This window comes from Suhomyces tanzawaensis (genome assembly GCF_001661415.1).
Source record: "Suhomyces tanzawaensis NRRL Y-17324 unplaced genomic scaffold CANTAscaffold_5, whole genome shotgun sequence".
Lineage (NCBI taxonomy): Eukaryota > Fungi > Ascomycota > Pichiomycetes > Serinales > Debaryomycetaceae > Suhomyces > Suhomyces tanzawaensis.
In genome coordinates, this window is record NW_017963640.1 from 135,041 (window position 1) to 153,208 (window position 18,168).

General features: G+C 46.5%; 7 protein-coding genes across 7 annotated transcripts; 4 read left to right on the plus strand and 3 right to left on the minus strand.

Moving 5' to 3' along the window:
* Positions 1-2,814: 2,814 nt before the first annotated feature.
* Positions 2,815-4,476, plus strand: KNS1 (serine/threonine protein kinase; the record flags this gene model as incomplete). The annotated part of the gene is made up of 1 exon (XM_020210204.1): positions 2,815-4,476. The coding sequence occupies one exon, from the start codon at positions 2,815-2,817 to the stop codon at positions 4,474-4,476; it is 1,662 nt and encodes a 553-aa protein (XP_020063418.1).
* A 2,195-nt stretch (positions 4,477-6,671) lies between these two features.
* On the plus strand, positions 6,672-7,760 carry SIM1 (SUN family protein; the record flags this gene model as incomplete). The annotated part of the gene is made up of 1 exon (XM_020211727.1): positions 6,672-7,760. One exon carries the CDS (start codon positions 6,672-6,674, stop codon positions 7,758-7,760), a length of 1,089 nt encoding a protein of 362 aa, XP_020063419.1.
* Positions 7,761-8,384: 624 nt separating this feature from the next.
* CANTADRAFT_36269 (uncharacterized protein) lies at positions 8,385-8,879 on the minus strand (the record flags this gene model as incomplete). Its single annotated transcript, XM_020208672.2, has 2 exons — positions 8,385-8,674; positions 8,738-8,879. Coding segments are annotated over 2 exons (432 nt in total), but the record flags the coding sequence as incomplete, so codon positions are not given.
* Positions 8,880-9,279: 400 nt separating this feature from the next.
* Positions 9,280-11,346, plus strand: YBP1 (Ybp1p; the record flags this gene model as incomplete). Its single annotated transcript, XM_020210943.1, has 1 exon — positions 9,280-11,346. One exon carries the CDS (start codon positions 9,280-9,282, stop codon positions 11,344-11,346), a length of 2,067 nt encoding a protein of 688 aa, XP_020063421.1.
* Positions 11,347-11,416: 70 nt separating this feature from the next.
* HPC2 (Hpc2p) lies at positions 11,417-12,886 on the minus strand (the record flags this gene model as incomplete). Its single annotated transcript, XM_020211728.1, has 1 exon — positions 11,417-12,886. The coding sequence occupies one exon, from the start codon at positions 12,884-12,886 to the stop codon at positions 11,417-11,419; it is 1,470 nt and encodes a 489-aa protein (XP_020063422.1).
* Positions 12,887-13,428: 542 nt separating this feature from the next.
* On the minus strand, positions 13,429-14,799 carry CANTADRAFT_22317 (alpha-ketoacid dehydrogenase kinase family protein; the record flags this gene model as incomplete). The annotated part of the gene is made up of 1 exon (XM_020206808.1): positions 13,429-14,799. One exon carries the CDS (start codon positions 14,797-14,799, stop codon positions 13,429-13,431), a length of 1,371 nt encoding a protein of 456 aa, XP_020063423.1.
* A 1,227-nt stretch (positions 14,800-16,026) lies between these two features.
* On the plus strand, positions 16,027-18,105 carry CANTADRAFT_22318 (uncharacterized protein; the record flags this gene model as incomplete). The annotated part of the gene is made up of 1 exon (XM_020206809.1): positions 16,027-18,105. One exon carries the CDS (start codon positions 16,027-16,029, stop codon positions 18,103-18,105), a length of 2,079 nt encoding a protein of 692 aa, XP_020063424.1.
* Positions 18,106-18,168: the final 63 nt, after the last annotated feature.

Here is an 18,168-nt window from a genome sequence, read left to right on the forward strand (position 1 = left end):
TTTTGGTGCACGACGTCAAGTGCAAGATCATATAATATTGGCCGGGCTACACAATAACAGCCAGAAAAAAGAAAGTAAGTGGTCCAGCGAAGAACAGTGAGAAGGTGGCGGAAATAGCGGGAACTCAGCGTTGACTGGCGGGGGTTTGGGCAGAATGCACGGCGTGTGTCCCTCCGAGGTCACGGGGTGGGTCTACGGCTAGGGGCTATGGTTACTGGTGTATGTAGGCGAAAAGAAACGATCGCATAGCAAACGACGTTTTGTGGCACTGCCATTTGGTCTGGTCTTACGTAAGCGGCCCCTCAGTTGACGAGATGAAGCCCGCTGGAGGCGGGGCCAGGGGCAGGTGGAGCTGCTACTTCGGGCACCAGTTGTGGCTGATGGGCCGGAGTCCCGCCTCCATACGGTCGTGTGCTGGGGCATAAGCTCGTGGTCCAGGGAGGCGGCTGGGATGCGCCAATAAGAGCTTGATGCGACTATTGCTACCGTGCAGGCATCGCTGCAGGTTAAGGTTTGGGTCCGCGTCATCACGTGTGCAGCTGATCCCAGTGACCAGGGATCCTGTGGTCACGTCCGTCCAGACAGCCCAGGCGTGGTCCGGCATTGGCCACAATTCTGCTGAGCTTTCTACAGATTCCACTACCGGTGAATTCGGCCCACCCAGGAGCGATACAAGCCATTCACCCCATCGCCCACGCACTCGCTTCGAATGTGTCATCGCACCTGCATTGGCCACATGCGTGCTGGAACCCCTCAAGCTTGAAGTGCACCCCCTTGGGGGTGCTTCGATATCTGGTCCATCTTGCTATCTGTCCCGTTCCGAAAGCACCGAGGTGCTTGCCACTGCGAAGATCTGTGATACGTCATAAACCTCATTCCGAGACATGTGCGGCTCACCTATTTTCTCTTGCTTGCTCACCTGATCTAGTTGCAATAGCACGTTGATGTCATTGATCCTGTCTAATGATCTCATTATTCTATAAGATGACCAGATTTTTGTCTGTGGTTGATATTGCAATCTTATTGTGGGGCTTACGGTTCTATTGAATCTTTTTGGGGCTCCAAAACTCGTGCTTGCTGTTGATATCCATTTGTCCAGAGGGATGGACTTCACCACGAGATCGTGGGCTGATTCCACTCAATTGGTGAGTTGTTGCAGCTACCCGAATTCAGTAGGTGATTACCGTAATCGGGTGAACCACCGGTTCTAGGAGGCTCGTAGCGGTTTTGAAGTGCGAACCCATGGCCCTACCTGGGTAGAGGCGCAGAACCAATCGAAGCATCTAGTGCTTTCTCAAGACTCCCTCAGTATCACAGAGCTCGTATCAGTTTTATGGTCTTTGCGAATAATTAGAGGTACAGGGGTTGAAATTACCTTGACCCTCTCAATCAGCAATATGTGCCTTCTATAGGGGAATTAACCCTGATCTACTTTTATCTAACAACTAGAAGTGCCTTTATGGCGAGTCTATCGATCGAATTCGGAAGTGGCTCTTCTGACTGTACATACATCAACTATAGATAAGGATCAAAGTGCATGTGATAGCACCATGGTAATGCGGATAAACTGAGCATAAACTGTCAAACTTTATATCCTATTGGAACTTATTTCTGTCCAAATTTCCAAAATTTCCAAAAATTTCACGATGTACACCAAAATGGGGAATTTTCGAAATTACTATGGCTACCAAGGGGAACTAACCTACAACCTACGCGACACCTAACGCGACTCTCTTAACACAAATAACATCCTCCACACCCTCCACACCCTCCACACCCTTGCCTACGCAAATGGTGCCGAGATATCCCATGAATGTGGCAATTTCGCACGCAGTTACACTTGCTCCACGTGCAGGAGGGCATGCACGCTATTACTATCACTCGGGCAATTATCACCCTGCCCCGCGCACGACTGCCCAGCACCCCCACGCCCACCACCTCCTCCAGCTGACTAAGCCGCCGCCTTAAGGCCCTCCACCAGCTCGGGATTTTTGCGTGACAAGACCTTCCAGCGAGCCCACTCGTGGGTAGGGGCCGGCAATTAACGGTGCACCACCTACCGCGTCTTACCAGCGATGCTTCACGATGGCCCAGGCCAACTCGTCCTCCGCAAGCCGTTCTAGTCTCTGTTCCCGTCTCTCACCGGCAGGCGTCGCCCCAGCCGCCATCCACCACCGAAACAGAAATTACAAACCGGGGCCCAAATGGGGCATGGGTGAAATCTGGCGGGCGCGCGCACGACCATCACCAAATACATTTCAACCCCCCTAACTCTCAACAACATCGATAATACCAGCTATTTCCCCCCCGTTGTAACCCTAGTTGCTCTCAGTATATCCACATCCGGAGACAGAGCGTATTCGTCGCTCTAGACTGTCTAGAATTCGGTCCACCATGATTTCCAACCGAAAGAGACCCAGAGGATTCAGTGAGACCTTTGACTCCAACAAGGCGTCTGTCACCACCGGCGCTAACGGAGGAGTAGGCTCTTCCGGCTCTGCCGTTGCCATGCAGAGCTCTGGCGGCCAAACCAGCCCGTCGTCCACCGTATCGAACACCAAGAGCATCCACATGGACTTCGACCACGAACTCAGTGAAACCAGCATGTCCTCGTCGCTGGTATCACACCCATCTCCACCTTCGCACCCCTACCTCAAGCTGAACATCGCCAAGCCCACGTTCAACTCCAAGTACCTCAAGCACATGCCCAAGCCCAACGATGACGTCTATCTCATCGATGACGAGGAGGATATGGATCTTGGCTCCTCGACAACGGTGAGCTCCCATAACCAATTTCACAGCATAGGCACCGACATGCTCTTGGAGGAGAATGAGGAGGACAACGATGACCTTGTAATTTTGGAGGAAAGAGCCTTGGTTCCCAAGCCCCAGCGCAACAACTCGGATTCCATGCTAATGCTTGACCACGAGGCGTTTGCGGCCTATAATATGTTCAATGTCAACAACCCAGAAGAGGAGCAAGATATTTCTTTCGAAATCAACCTGAAAATCAATCCTATCAAGAAGCAAAGAACAAATTCATTACCCCAGCTTCCTCAGGCAAGATGCTTTTACAATAAGCTCCCAAATAACTACATTCTACAAACCCCAAAGTTAGGAAATATCAAAACGAATGTAATTCCCCACCAACTCAATCTTCCACCTTGTGATGATGATAGTGGCCACTACATTGTGAATCCAAACGAGCTGTTTGCTAACCGTTTTGTGATTATCAAACTTTTGGGCCAAGGGACTTTTGGGAAAGTTGTTCAATGCTATGATAAGGTTAATCGTGAACATGTTGCTATTAAAATTATTAGAAATATCAAAAAGTATCGCGATGCTGCTAGAATCGAATTGAGAGTGCTTTCCACCTTGAAAAAGTTTGATAACGAAAATATCAATCATTGCATCCATTTGCGTGAATGCTTTGACTTCAGAGGTCATATATGTATCGTGACAGATTTATTAAAGATCTCACTTTACGATTTCTTGGAAAATAACCGGTTCATTGCCTTCCCAGGGTCTCATGTACAAGCATTTGCTAAACAACTAATAAGATCAGTGACTTTCTTACATGATCTTAATTTAATTCATACAGACTTAAAACCAGAGAATATTTTGCTTCATGATGACTCCTATTCCAAGAAGAATTTGTTTAGCTCAACTTTGGGTGCTTCTTTTCTTCACTTGTCTGATAAGGATAGCCTAAAGAAAATGGGTGAAAAATTTACTTCTAAAAAAGTTCCCAAATATCTGAAGATTCTCAAAAACCCATTGATACAAGTGATAGACTTCGGAAGTGCTATCTTCAACGATGAATACCATTCCCTGATTGTTTCAACACGCCATTACCGTGCTCCTGAGATTGTACTTGGAATAGGCTGGTCCTTTCCCTGTGATATGTGGTCGATAGGGTGTATTTTGGTGGAGTTAATAATTGGAGAGCCATTGTTCAAGACACATGACAACTTGGAGCATTTGGCAATGATTGAAAAAGTGTGTGGTTACCCGATAGACAAATCAATGGTGAAAACCCTGAAAGCTAACTCGAACGAATGTGGTTTAGATTACTTCACCGACGAGTATGTTTCTCTGCAAACACCTGAAAGTAACAATGACGATGACGACGATGTGATAATAGATGATGAATCCACCATGCTTCATTCATTGACATTAAAGTTCCCCTCGAGGGACACTCCTTCGAAATTTGTGGAGAGTGTGGACGATTTGCAAAGAATTGATTTATTCATAAGTTCAAGGATCGGACTTGATATTGATTTTGACAAGTCTTTGTCATCGAATTATCAAAACAACAAACACTTGATCAACTTTGGAAACTTCACCTTTTGGTGGTTCTTGATAGACTTACTCAAAAAGTTGTTTCTGATCAATCCAGAAGATCGTATCACGGCCGTCGATGCCTTGAATCATCCATGGTTCAATTTGGGTATTGAGGACGAGGGAACAATATGATGTTGGGTTATTGAGACGCTTAGGGCGATGTATATATTTTCATTTCAAAAACTACATTGAACTAATGGTATTTTTCTTGGTGGTTTTATTCTGTTTGTTATTAATATTCGGACCAGGGTCCGTGCCTAGTGCCTTTAGTTCTATTTCGCTAAGATGAATAAATGTTTTATGAGCAAGGAATCGAAGAGAGATAGTAGGTGCGGGATGCTTTATTAGGAACTGGAAGGACAAAAAAATTGTAGAGGTGGAGCATCTGAATGGAACTGTGAGGAGCCAATAGGAGCTGGACCGTAGGCACGGATTGGCCCCTTGTCTACAAAGTTTATTCTAGATTGGCGATCTACGTCGACTGTTGGCTCATGACTGGTATCGGTTACAAGGCGCTGTTTAGTGGAAATCCGGTTGTGATTCTGATATTACAAATCAAAAGAAAGGTTTATGATTAAAAAATATTGTATACGAGATGTTTCAACCACTCATAACGAGGATTATTTCATCAAACGATTAAGGTTTAGGCCAGTCCGCATGTTGGGTTTGCCCGAGGAATCAATAAGTCTTGTGATCTCTAAGCCAGGGAGAGGATAATTGGTAAGCATCAAAGAGCCAATTAGCTGTGGATAATCTCATTTAGGGTTTCCCCAGCCGAGCCCAGTCTGAGAGGCCGTAGGTAGAGCAGGGCTAGTTTCGGCAGAGAAGGTGGGGTGCTTTTCAGCATGATCCAGCCTTATTGACCCCTGGCCATTACGTAGCGACGGGTGGTTGCTGGGGCAAGTCCAGACCGTTGGCCATTCCCGGCTGTCAATATGCATCTCATTTGCCTTTGCTGGAAATTATCCGCGGAAGCATGCCAAGAGGAGATCTCGCTAGTGCTCGAGGTTATGAGCGGACGAGAACTATGGCCATCGCTACTTGAAAATTCGAGGGAGGGGATAGGCGAATAAAGGGGCTAAGTGGGAGACAGCTACGAGACAGGTTCGAGACAGCTACACATTTGTCACATACGAGTGTGTGGCAGGTCTGTTAGGGTGGGCCAATGCTGGAGGTGGTGGAAAGTGACAGGTATTACACCACTGGCGGCTGGGAAAGACTGTAGCTTTCATTATACTCTACTTGAGGCTCGAGGAGCTATTACTAGAGGGGATGTAGGTGGGAATTTCTACTGGCCTGGGAGCAACGGGGTTGGTGTGGGTGGAGTCGGAGTTGGTCTATGATGGTGGTGCATGCATAACCGTTAAGCAGGATCGCAGGAAATATCTGCAAGCAGTTTGATCTGGACAAAGAGGCCAGCCATGGAGGATCTTTTGATTGGGAGCCGGAGCCCTAATTAGTACTAGGTGGGGGTCTAGGCTCCTCTAGGTGCATCATTTGCGTAAATTACATGCATATGCCGATCGAATAGAGGCTGGCATCTGGACGTGCGCGGTCTAATTTTCACCCAGGTGCAGTATGTAGAGAGTTAACTCCCACCAGACACTGGGGAATGGCAGCACGGCGGTAGTTCAGCACACTAGGAGCCGCCAGGAGGTGCCAGGAGTCGCCAGGAGGTGCCAGGAGGTGCCAGGAGGGCCATAACATGGTAGTACCCCGTAGAAAGGTGCGACAGCAGGGGCGGCGCCAGGGGACCAGACCGCACGGCAGCCACCTGCCAGAGAGACAGCGGCCGCGCAGCTCCTAGTCACGTGAGGCACATGTCAATTTCTCCCGATCGAGACAGCCATTATGAACCAGGCCCAGCAACCGAGTATATCCCCTATGAGCACCGAAACGTAAACACGGTCCCGTGTAGGGTGCCAGGACCCAGCCGGCACTTGCTGGTGCCCCCCTCTTTGCTGTTTTCGCCCGTTTTTTGCGTCCCTGTCCCCCGTCCCCCGTCCTTCGCAGCCGATCCATGTCACTGTCACTTCCACATCAACTCGTGGCCGCCCCAGCAACCGGTCTAGACCGATTCGAGGTGTCCCTGAGCCGGGCTCCCAATTGGAAAATTACCCATACCCTTTCGGTCGACAAAATAAACAAATTGCTTTTTCTCCACCTGAGCCCGGTTGTTTGGGACTGTGTGCAGGCGCTCGCTCACTGGCGACCAGTCCCTCGTCTCGCTATATATTCTCAGTGATGGCCAGAATTTCAACGCCATAGCCGCTTTTACAGTGTATTAACTATAGTCTTTCCTTAACCGACCCCGTCCCTTCTTTAGTATGAAGTCGTCAATCCTTAGCCTACTCACTTTGGCCTCCTATGCCGCCGCCGTTCCTTTGCAAGGCCATCAACACCATCAACACAACAAGAGAAATGTTGTCACCAAGGTCGTCTACGTCAACGGCCAGGGCCAGACCGTGACTCCAAGCGGTGATGCCGAAGCCACCTCCGCTGCTGCCAACGCCAAGAGCACCCAGACCACCGTCGCCACCTCCTCGCCTTCCTCTTCCTCCAGCTCGTCTCCAAGCAGCGGTGGATCCGGTGGCATTGAAGGTGATCTTTCCTTGTTTTCCGACCCCTCCAAGGAGTTCGAGGACGGTGTCTACTCTTGTGACTCCGTCCCAACCGGCCAGGGTGTCATTGCCGTCGACTGGATCTCTGGTTTGAACGGTGGTTGGACTTCCATCATGAACCAAAACGGTGACACCTCCAGCAACTGTAAGGACGGTTTCTACTGCTCCTACGCTTGTCAAGCCGGTATGGCCAAGACCCAATGGCCTTCCGAACAGCCATCCAGCGGTATCTCTGTCGGTGGTTTGCAATGTAAGAACGGAAAGTTGTACAGATCCAACACCGACTCCAAGTACTTGTGTGAATGGGGTGCCAAGACTGCCTCCTTCAAGTCTGAAATCTCCAAGGACGTTGCTATCTGTAAGACCGACTACCCAGGTTCCGAAAACATGAACATCCCTACCTTGTTGAAGGCCGGTGGCTCTGCCCCAGCCATTGTTGTTGACTCTGCCACTTACTTCAAGTGGAGAGGCGGCAAGACCTCCACTCAATACTACGTCAACAACGCCGGTGTCAGTGTTGAAGACGGTTGTATCTGGGGTACTCAAGGTTCCGGTGTTGGTAACTGGGCTCCAGTCGTTCTTGGTGCTGGTGTCACCGACGGTAAGACCTACTTGTCGTTGATTCCAAACCCTAACAACAAGGACACTCCAAACTACAACATCAAGATTGTCGGTGCCGATGGTGCCAACGTTGTTGGTGACTGTAAGTACGAAAACGGCCACTACAATGGTGCTGGTTCCGACGGTTGTACTGTCACTGTCACCTCTGGTTCCGCCAACTTTGTTTTCTACTAAGTTTGATACCCCCAGTCCGCCTGGTTTTGACTTCTCGTGTTGTGTTTTTAGTTTCTTCTAATGTACTTATACAACTGTATAAAACGTACCACCTGTTTGGTTTTTGGTTATTTTTATGGTAGCTTTATGAATATATTGATTTTGAGCTCCATCATGAATCTTTCGTGTGGCAAGTAGAACTGTTGGCTGCGGTCCCCTGCTGATGCGAACCCTGATCCGAGACATCTACCACATGGAACAATAGTAAACAAACTTATCATAAACACAAGTTGGTGCTCCTGGCCCTAAACCGCGTTTTGCTATTCCAGGAAATAGTAGCTCTTGACCCTTGTTTACCCTTTCTGGTGCGCCAGTTGGGGCTCATTCCATCAAGTAGAGGCTGTTAACCCTGCAGACCTGCTGCGGCCTTGGTGCATCTGGCATTTGGGTATGTCTCTTTGATTTCAAAGGAAGAATCACCAGTACGCCGAGAAGACAGCCTCCCTGGATTTGGTGCAGAAGACCAGTATATAATACATTACTTTCAGTTCTTGCATCTGGCTAATGTTTTTAGCAGTCCCCACACAACCCCATCCCATGTATCTGCTCGTGTCTCATTAAACCCGTTTATTTGTTTAGAAAAGTTTACCCGAATGCAACCGAGTAGCAGTAGCTTATTATGAGTTCGTTGTTGGTTTTGAAAAGCGTGTGCAAATTCCCAAGCGTTTCGTCAGGTGTTGGTTGGAAAGAGTTCTGGATGTACATGTAAATAGGTCCCTTGTGACGGAGTTTTCTGCCGAGAAAGTGGGCGATGGTGGAGATCTTTTGGGTGGACGAGATTGTGTGCACTTTGGGGGTGATTGCAGGAGTGGATCCCACAGGGAGTAGTCGAATAGTGAGTTTTGTTGGCGGGTAGGAGTCAATTTGGCCAGCATCTGGCCCCTTCTGGGCTGTTTGGGGTACTCGTAAGTCCTTACTATAGTCATTGACAGTCAAACTGTCTTTGCTATCTGAAGGTCGAGCTTGAGGTAGCACTCTGGCCATGTCCAATCGTTCTTTCTGTTCTGGAGGCAACCGTTCCAACATTGTCAGCGTTGATAGTGGAATGCGCTCCAGAACGGCGTTCTCCTCAATTGATTCTTCTGCAGAGGATGCATAAGAGTCAGCATCATCATCCAGCTCGGATACTAGAGACATGGCGGCAAAGTAGTGATGGTTGGGGTGGTGGTGGTTCCGGAACGGGTAGGTCAGGTGACTGACAATCTTTAGTACATGCACGCTCGAACTCCAGGAAGGCGGTTGGAATCACGTGTGTCCATACAGATTTGAGTCCAGCACAGGTGCCATTTCCAGCTCCACACCATCCTTACGTCCGCAAGCTCTTGCGAATCACGCCCAACAGAACCTGACCTCTGTCCTTCATCACTTTCTGCCCTTCTCGTGAAGTATCCCGTGCTACTAGCCAATCAGAGCCAAGTTTCACGATAGCACATTTCTTCAGCAGCAACTTGTTCGTACCCAACCAACAGTGAACACAATAATGTCTGAATCTGACGTCAGTGAGAGCACCATTGTCACCTTTCTGCTCGCAACAGTGATGGAAGCCCTTGAAAGAGGAGCCATTGAGGCCATTCAGTCTAAAGACTACTTGACCTATAGCACATTGCTCGACATCTACCTTGGGGATCCCACCAGGTTCACTATTCCTGAGAGAGAAGAGCTCTTGGGCCACTTATTGACCATTTTAAACAATCACAAGGAGTTGACCTATGAAATAGGATGGGACTTGCCCAGTTTGCTTATCGCATACGTTAAGTCGGATTTCACCTTTAATGGGCCTCTTCGTGATGCCCCATGTGTCGTTAAGATCTTGAAGTGCTTCGAGGTCTTGGCACACTATGGAAACCCTAAGGAATTGTTTTTAAAGTGTTGTGAAGTCATGGCAAGTTTGCAAATTCAAGATGAGAATGACGATGCCGAAGAAGTAGAGTCAGAAGAGGTTGATACCGATTCAACTGAAAGTGGACAATACCACACAAACTCTAGGGAGGAAATTGACGAAAAATTCTTTGATATTAAGCTCTATTGTATATTCGAGTTGATTGATAGTTGCTTGAAGAAAATTAAGACTGTTTATCCTTCAAGATTCTTGTCCATGACCATTACCTCCTTTATAAACTTGGTTTACGCCAATAGGGACAGTCGCGACTTGGAGTTTATGACAAAGAGGGCCTACAGTTTTACCAAAAACTACTCAAGTCCCGGATTTCCAGAGAACCACGGATTTTCAGATGAGGAGTTAGCTAAGATCAAAGACGACGAGGACTACTTGCAAAGAAAATTGTTGACAGGATTCGTTTCTCATGTGTACTATATCACCACCGCCAATTATTTGACGGGATATACTCACGAGTACCTCAACTACATTGCAGGTCCAGGGGCCCAGGACCGTCCTGGTATTATCGGATCTCTTGGAGAACATACACATTTGGATTCAAGAATTTGTGATAGGATGGTTGGATTGGCTGAATCTTTGGATATTCCATTGAGCGATAACTTCAAGAAATTTGTCACTGATTCCCATGCCTTATTGGACTCGTTTGACTACACTAAAGACGAAGATGAGTTGAGTGGAGAGATATTTGAAAAAGCTGTTATCAATTTCCAACAAACTTTGGGTGGCTCGATTGTTGATAGTGATGGTAAGAGTATCAATGATTCGCTTCAAGGTTTCTTGCTTTTCTATACCCACTTAGTGGTTACAAAGAAAGATTTTGAAGTGTCTGTGACCTTCAAGGATGCTTTAGTATTGACCTTGAGGTTGCTTATTCCTGCAATGGTCAATGAAAGATTCTCTACTCGTGCAATGAAGGACCTTTGTCTTTACTGGATGTGGCATGCCCTCCATTTGCTGCAAGTGGATAGCAAGAAGATCGAATTGGAGGTGGCTTCAATCCCAAAGGTCTTATTGACTATATATTGTCACCTACTTTTGTTCATATGTCAAGATAGATACTTGAGATATATTGGTTTGACCACATTGACAAAGGTGTTGACTTTTGTTCCTGAAGACATTTCCTACGAATTCTTCAAGGACTCGTTGCACAGTGTCCCATTTGAGAGTAACAAGGCGTTATTGGTGGGTGTATTGAAAGAATTATTGACGAAAGAAAGGAATCAAAATGTGGATGAGTTAGAACTGAAATTATCCAAGGTGTCACTCGAGGAACCAGGAAAGGAAGCACCATCACTTCCAGCAAGAAACACAACTCCACGTTCTAAGTACTTGAATTTGACAGAAGTACGATTCGATGATATTCTTGAGCTTATTCAAAAATCCAACGAGGAAACATTTGTCAAGCAAGACGAAGTCACTGTCATCGATCCATCCAAATTGTCCACTTTATTAGCATACTTGAACTTGATTGTCGTTTTAAAATCATTTCCAGTAGTTGTCAAGGGCAGAGACGGATTGGATAAAACTCTAAGCGAAGTGAAGGCCAATATTGAGGAGATAAAGAAAAAGCACAACCCGGAGAAAAACAATTCACTTGAGTTGAATGCCGCTGGTATGTTGGAGCTTACTTTAGATAGAATTGGCAATTAGCTCTACTAGTATTACAAGTGTATAAAGTTATGTAAGTTCTTAATCTTGTCCGAGCCCAAAATATATTATTCTATTTCTTTGCTTTCGATGTCTTTTTAGAGCCAGAGCCGGTCATGTTCCGGTCATCCACTAACGGACCCCAATAAACGAAGAAACCTTCCTTGGTAGAAGTGATTTCTTCTTCCATCTGCAATTCCTCATCATCTATAAATGGATCTTCATAATCATACTTCCCGACTTTTCTATTCATTTTAACCTCATGCTGCCTCACAAGCTGTTCCTCCGTTAATTCCTCGTCTTTCTTCTTTTTGGTAGGGATAGCAGTCTGGACTTTTTCTTCATCCGCTATCAATTCCTCGTCTTCATCTTCATCCATTGCATCATCTTCATCATCGATCATGTCGTCCATGATATCGATAGCAGATTTGGCTTTTGGATGAATTACTGACCACCCGTATTTTTCTTCAGATAATCGAAGTACATTTATAACCAATTCCGATTGACCAGGCTTGGGATTCTTGGAGTCTATCAAGGGGATATTCAATGCTATTATTGGAGGATCCACTTTTTCCTCTTTCTTTTCCTTCGGCTCCTCTTTTGGTTTTTCTTCGACAACAGTAGGTTCATCTTCCTTCATTGGATTCAAAAGATCTATCACTGTAGGACGAGGCAATTGTGGGGGTTGGATGGTGGTTTTTGATTTGTCAGTCGTCATTCCTGGATGTATAGGTAATTTCTCGTATTCACTCTTGGTCACAGTTGTGGTTTCAGGAGTCTTTTTCTTTCCCTTGGTAGCCTTTTTGGGTTCTGCAGTTTTACCATCAGTACTCTTTGTCTTAGTTGTTTTCTTTTCATCATTATTCGTAGCGTCGTCTGTCTTTCTCTTTTTAGAAGCCTCATCTGTCTTCTTTTTGGGTGCTGCTCGCTTCTTCTTTGGTGGGGCTGCTGTAGTTGTGGTTGTTGTTGTGAGGGAAGGGTTGGTTGACGGAATGGTCAAAACAGGGACTGGAGCAGGTGTGGAGTTCGGGGTATCATTGACATGTACCACTTCCGGCTCGTCGTCGATGTTAATGATGGAATTGATAGATGATTTGTTGAATGGCTGTGCAGGCAATTGGAAACTGGTCTGAAACTTTTTGATGGTATCGCTAGCAATCACAGGTGGGTGAGACGAGTCTCTAGAAGCTGGAGGAGCAGGTGATGCTGTAGCCGTTGTCTGTGGTTTAGGGATCAATACTGGCAACGGCGAAGGTCTGATGGCAATTGGTTTGCGGCTAGCCTGTTTCTTGGCTGTTCCTTTCCCTACCACTTGTATATCGTCATCATCAAGGACCACGTATGGCTTTTGTGGGTCTGTAGGTCCCTGACCGGGGGTTGGTGACATTTCGACACTGGTTCTGAACTTGGAGACGAAATTCAGTAAAGACGACTCGTTAGGCACCGGTTGTTTGGGTGAGGAGGTTGCCGAGCGCACCACTTGGGGAGCGTCGTCTGAGTTGGACCCGAGCAACGACGAGATGGGCACGTTGCGTTTCGACATGGTTGTTACTTTCTGGTTGAATTGGACTATGAGTTTGGATTTGAGAATAGTTACCGCGCACGTGAGGACGGAGTGGGTCAGGGTGGGAATTCTGTAGTACCAACTAAATTGTTTTTAACGGACTACTTTAAAAGGGTTGGGAAGCCCACGGTGTCTATGGAACTTTAAAAGGGTCGAGCTATGGTTTCAGAAGAATAATTGTATAAATCTAGCTTTGAAGCGAAAACTGGGGCTTGATAGTGGAGAGCCTCAAATTCCGTTACACTTGGAACTACCACTTGCTTCTACTGCTAGGCTCAGTATTATGCTACGTATATAAGTGGAGGCCATTTTGTATTTTTTAGCGCATAATGCTGTGCTGGAATATGCCAATGACTGTCATTTCACAGATTCTAGGCTGAGAGGGAAATTGTAGGCCACGAGAACAGTCTAGTTTGTCTTACTTGATCTCCTTAAACCTATGTGAGGTTCAAAGATATGCACAAAATAGAAGACGGAGTTAAATGACGAAGTTTCACCAAATTGTCTGCTTGACCGGTTCTTTAAGCCCTGTCAAGTTGGATGACGTTGGAGTGGTACCCCAACTTGCTCAAGGTAAGACAGGTGTCACTTCCGTAGCCTTCCAACGAGTTCATCAGTAAGTTTCCGTTCCAATAGTCGGCGTAGACCTTACACATTGGAAGGCCCATCCCCAACTTGTGCTCATAGGGCCTAGTGATCAAATTGTCTAAGGTGGACTTTTTGTGCTTGGTTGAAGGATTTTCGGTATCCATTAACAGGGTGGTGTTAAGCGACTCAACTATAGAGGATCCACCTGGAGTCACCTTGAGATTAGAGTAGAGCTGGAGTCCTGGAATACGGTGGAAATTAGCCAAACTTTGCTTGGCCAATTCCGGCTCTTTGCTGAACGACCACACCAGTGCCAACTTGTCATGGGAAATTCCTCCTCCTTGGTCGGAAATGCGGAAGATCACTTGCTTCTCTGCGTTGATGATGGTGACCTTGATTGCTGGTAATTTCTTGGATGTGCGGTGCCCGTGGGTCCTGATGGTGGCCTCGTACGAGTTACGGAGAATCTCACTCAAGAGATAGTGGAGATGGGGTACCATGAAGGGGAAGCTGGTGTCAGTGTCTCCCTCTAGTTCGATGTCGGGCATGTTTTCACGTTTGGGAAAGATATCAATCATGGAGGTCTTAACCAATTCTGCCACCTGGTGAAGGTGCCTGGAAGCATTGCACTGGTGGAAGATTTCACCAATATAGTCAGGTGGCTTTGAGTCGTAGGGTTTTGCTCTATAGTTCTCACTCAAGCTCAAATGCTCTTCCACAATAACTCTTCTGGAAATACGGGACCGAAGCGTGCAAGACATGAAAGTGTCCAACTCCTCACGAGGCAAATTTGTCAAGATCGACACCTCTAATGCCCCCATCATCAAATGCGAGAGGTTGAACACATGGTCGTCCAACATGGCAGAAAGAGTCTGGCAAAAACGGTCGTTCTGCTCCAATGTGGTGATGGGCGAGATCTTCCTGAAGGCATTGAACAGGTGGTAGTAGCTCTCGTAGATCTGAGCTAGATGGAAGTTGTTGACCACGCCAAAAGGCAAAGTCTGGAGGTCTCGAATCCGCATGGCCAAACGGATGGGAAGCTCAAGGCGGACAAAGTTGGCACTATTCAAGATTTTCTGTTTGGACAACGTCTTGCCGTAGCCTGCCAACTGACGGAGCGACACTGGATGGGGGTCCTTCTTCAGGTAGTCTATGAGGACCTCGTTCTGGTAGAAGTGCTGGGGGTTAAGGATGTTGGAGTATGAAGGAAATGGGCCGAGGTTCTTGAGATGGTCGGCGATCTGCTGCTTGTTGAGGGATGTAAGAAAGTCATATGACCCGTTAGCAAGATGGCGTGTGGACATCTTGGTCCACGCCGGCGTGGATCGAAGCATGGATGATGAAAGAACTACTGGTTCTGATGATCAGACTAGATCAGACAACTGAAAAAAGTGAGCAATGAGAATATGACAGTGAGAATGCGAGGATATTGGAGATCAAAAGAGTGAGAGAAATCCTCGTATATGATAGAGGGGGACCAGCGAGGCAATTTGCGAATGTAAGGGATCAGTCACGAAGTGGGGAGAGTAATCAGGGAGAGAATGAAGTGAATGGAGCACTTTTCGGATTATCATGAGTCATCTGGTTGGGATTGTCGCAGAATGGGGAGAGATAATGCGGGGGACGGTAACATTTGTAGAGCTTATTGCAGCAGTCAAGAGCTTCAGCAGCAGTATCAGACCGTATAGATTCAGGCAAGAGGTAAAACCTGTTGACACATCCGCCAAGCTGATGGTTTTGCCATATGGTAGCGCCGTTTGTTCCAACTATATAGCGTTGACAGAAAGTTAAAAAGTGAGTTAACGAGCTTGTGGGAACTCAACTATTGTCTATCACTTAGCCCTTCTTCAATAACTAAAAAATTATCATCGGAATTTTCATACGAGCTATATTTCTCTGGATAGATAAGAAACCTTTACTTCTTCAATGATTACCAAGAAAATTCATCTGACAAGCCAATGCTACCGTTAACACCGCGCACTAGCTCGTACATCGCTTGTGCCGTAATTAACCCTTGCAACCAGCCACACAGTCACGTGATATATACACTACCTGGCTATCCTTTTACCCCCACCCCCGACCCCCACCTAGACCCTGTCTGCCAAGGGCCCAGCCATGCCGCGTCCATGCTGGATCGTCATCACTACCGGAACCTGAAACCGACAAATGTACACCATCTCGCTAAGCCGTGATCTCGCGCTCTTCCATGCATATATTCTATAGCCAGCCACCTCTTAATAAAAAGACGACAATTAGCTTCTAATACCAACAATACCCCCGGGCCTTTCAAACTACCACACGTACCCATAACACATCAACACCAGTCAAGTGAACGCGTTTGACTCAACAGGTCTGCCCCTCAACTCCCACTCTTATTAGACGACCCCACGCTTATTAGTACTGAGCGCCACCTAATTGCTCCGTCTAATTGATAGTAACTCACTCACAGCCACGCTGGTCGATACAAACGGGGCTGCTCGTGATACCACCAGAACTACGCTCCACCAGCATATTCACTCACTTGGGCCGCCATGAACGTCACCAGCAAGGGCTACTTCACCACTCTGTTCCTCGACAGGCAGAAGCAGAACTCGCCCAGAGGGTACTACCGTGGAGGCTACGACGAACTAGAGTACGATGATGAGTTTGACGAGTATTCTGGCGACTGGGACTCAGAAATGTATAACCCGCATGCCTACGCTCCCCACTACCAGAACCACCCCTCTCCCAAGCTCTCCACTCCAGAGATTCCTAGAGTAGCCGACTACCAGCACGGGGAGCCTTCAGAAGTCGACACAGGCCATCAAAGTCTCCGAACCAAACGTTCCCGGGCTACGTTAGCTACTGCACGTACGAGAACATCTCCAGCACAGTCACCAGTTCTTTCTAAAAGGCAGATGATCCCACCTTCTCCTACAAATTCGTCTCACTCCCACACAGAACCACAACAGCCCCAAAATAACACCGAGGTGAGCGAACTAGATGCTCCCATGGTTTTGGAGGCTACCCCAGACCCAGACTTTTTAAAACAAGAAATCACCCCAGCCGAGTTGAATATTCTTCAAAATAATAATGCCAGATACACCCCGCACAGACCTGGAAAGAGAGGTCCTTTCCAAGTTCGAAACTTTCCCATGCAGAACCCTCCCCCCAAAAAAGGGTATGGTGACTACTACATTAAACAAAAGATGAAATATGACGAGGCAGATTACAAACCGAAGCTCTACACCCACAAAACCTTCAGAGAAGTATTCGAAAACAAGGAAGAAAATACCGATAAGTACAATCCTATGGAGTACGTTTTCGATGAACGACCCGAGGATACTAACTTGAAGCGGGCCTTCAGGACCTTACAGCTCAAAATGGGCAAAGATGACTATGCAAACTACGATTACTACGAAAACAAGAACCGTCCAAGCAACTCGCAGGCAGTTTTTGTGAATAAAGGAAGCGATGAAGATGACGATCAAGAAATGGGAGGAACAGAATCTGCCGAAAAAATTAAAAAGAACAATAAGCTCAAAAAGGCATTCAAAAGGAAAATGAAAGATGCCAAGAAGGAGTTGGGTCGTAATTTTATGTCCAATGCCGAAAGGCAGAAAGAGATCTATGAGCTTATGAAAGAACGAGAACTTAGGAAAAAGAAGAAGAAGGGGAAGGGTTTGGAAGAACTAACTCCCGCGGAAGCTATGAAGGAGTCCATAGAAGATCAAAAGCTAGAGGATTTGATTGATGAATTGCAGGAAGAAGATAAATCAGTGGAAGAAGCAAAGGCCGAGGCTGTAAAAGAAGTCGAGCAAGAGGAAAAGGCCAAGGAAGTTGCAGCAGCAACATCGGTTGGAAATCCGAACTTTCATCCACTTTGGAACTACTTGCTTTCCTGGGTTGTGTACGACACAGTTGGTAGTAATGAAGCCAATGGAAATATCGAAATCGAGGAGATTGATAACCCAGACACTAAATCCATAAAGTCTAAGAAATCGGCCAAATCTTTGAAGGCTGCAAAAATGACCAAGAAGATGAATTTCAAAAATATTAAAAAGAATTACAATACTGTTGTGTCCAAATGGAACGAACCTGTGGTCACATTATTCCAAGAACAGCTGCCCAGTAGTAGGTCAATGGTCACAAGAAGAACTCCTCAATCTTCCCATCATGCTGTTGGGGATGAGATTCTTGATGAAGAGACACAAGAATTTACCATTGAGGTCGACGATGATGGGTTTGAGGCAAACATGGAGTTATATTATAACCCAATAACCAAACAGCTTGAAGCCACACCGCCAACTTCAATGGGTTCTCTTGAGCACTCAGTTCCAAAGTCAGGTTACAGAAGGTACTTTGACACTACTAGTGGACCAGTTGCAATCATTTCCAATATCAATTCGCTTATAAAAAACATTAAATTGATGAAGATCATCTTTGCGCCTATCGATGTGATTGGGGAATCATTTCCCAATTTGCAAACGGTGGTGATCTTGATAGAATTGGTGATCTTCATGTGGATATTGTACGAGTTGAGTCTTTTGATCGACGCACTCTGCATGATGGTCAAGGCAGTATGTGCTCCTATGATCGCAATGGGTAGATTTATGAATAGAATTATGTAGACAATCAATGTCAGGATTTTGGGTACTATTTTGGAGAAGTGTAGGCTCTACTAAGAAAACTAC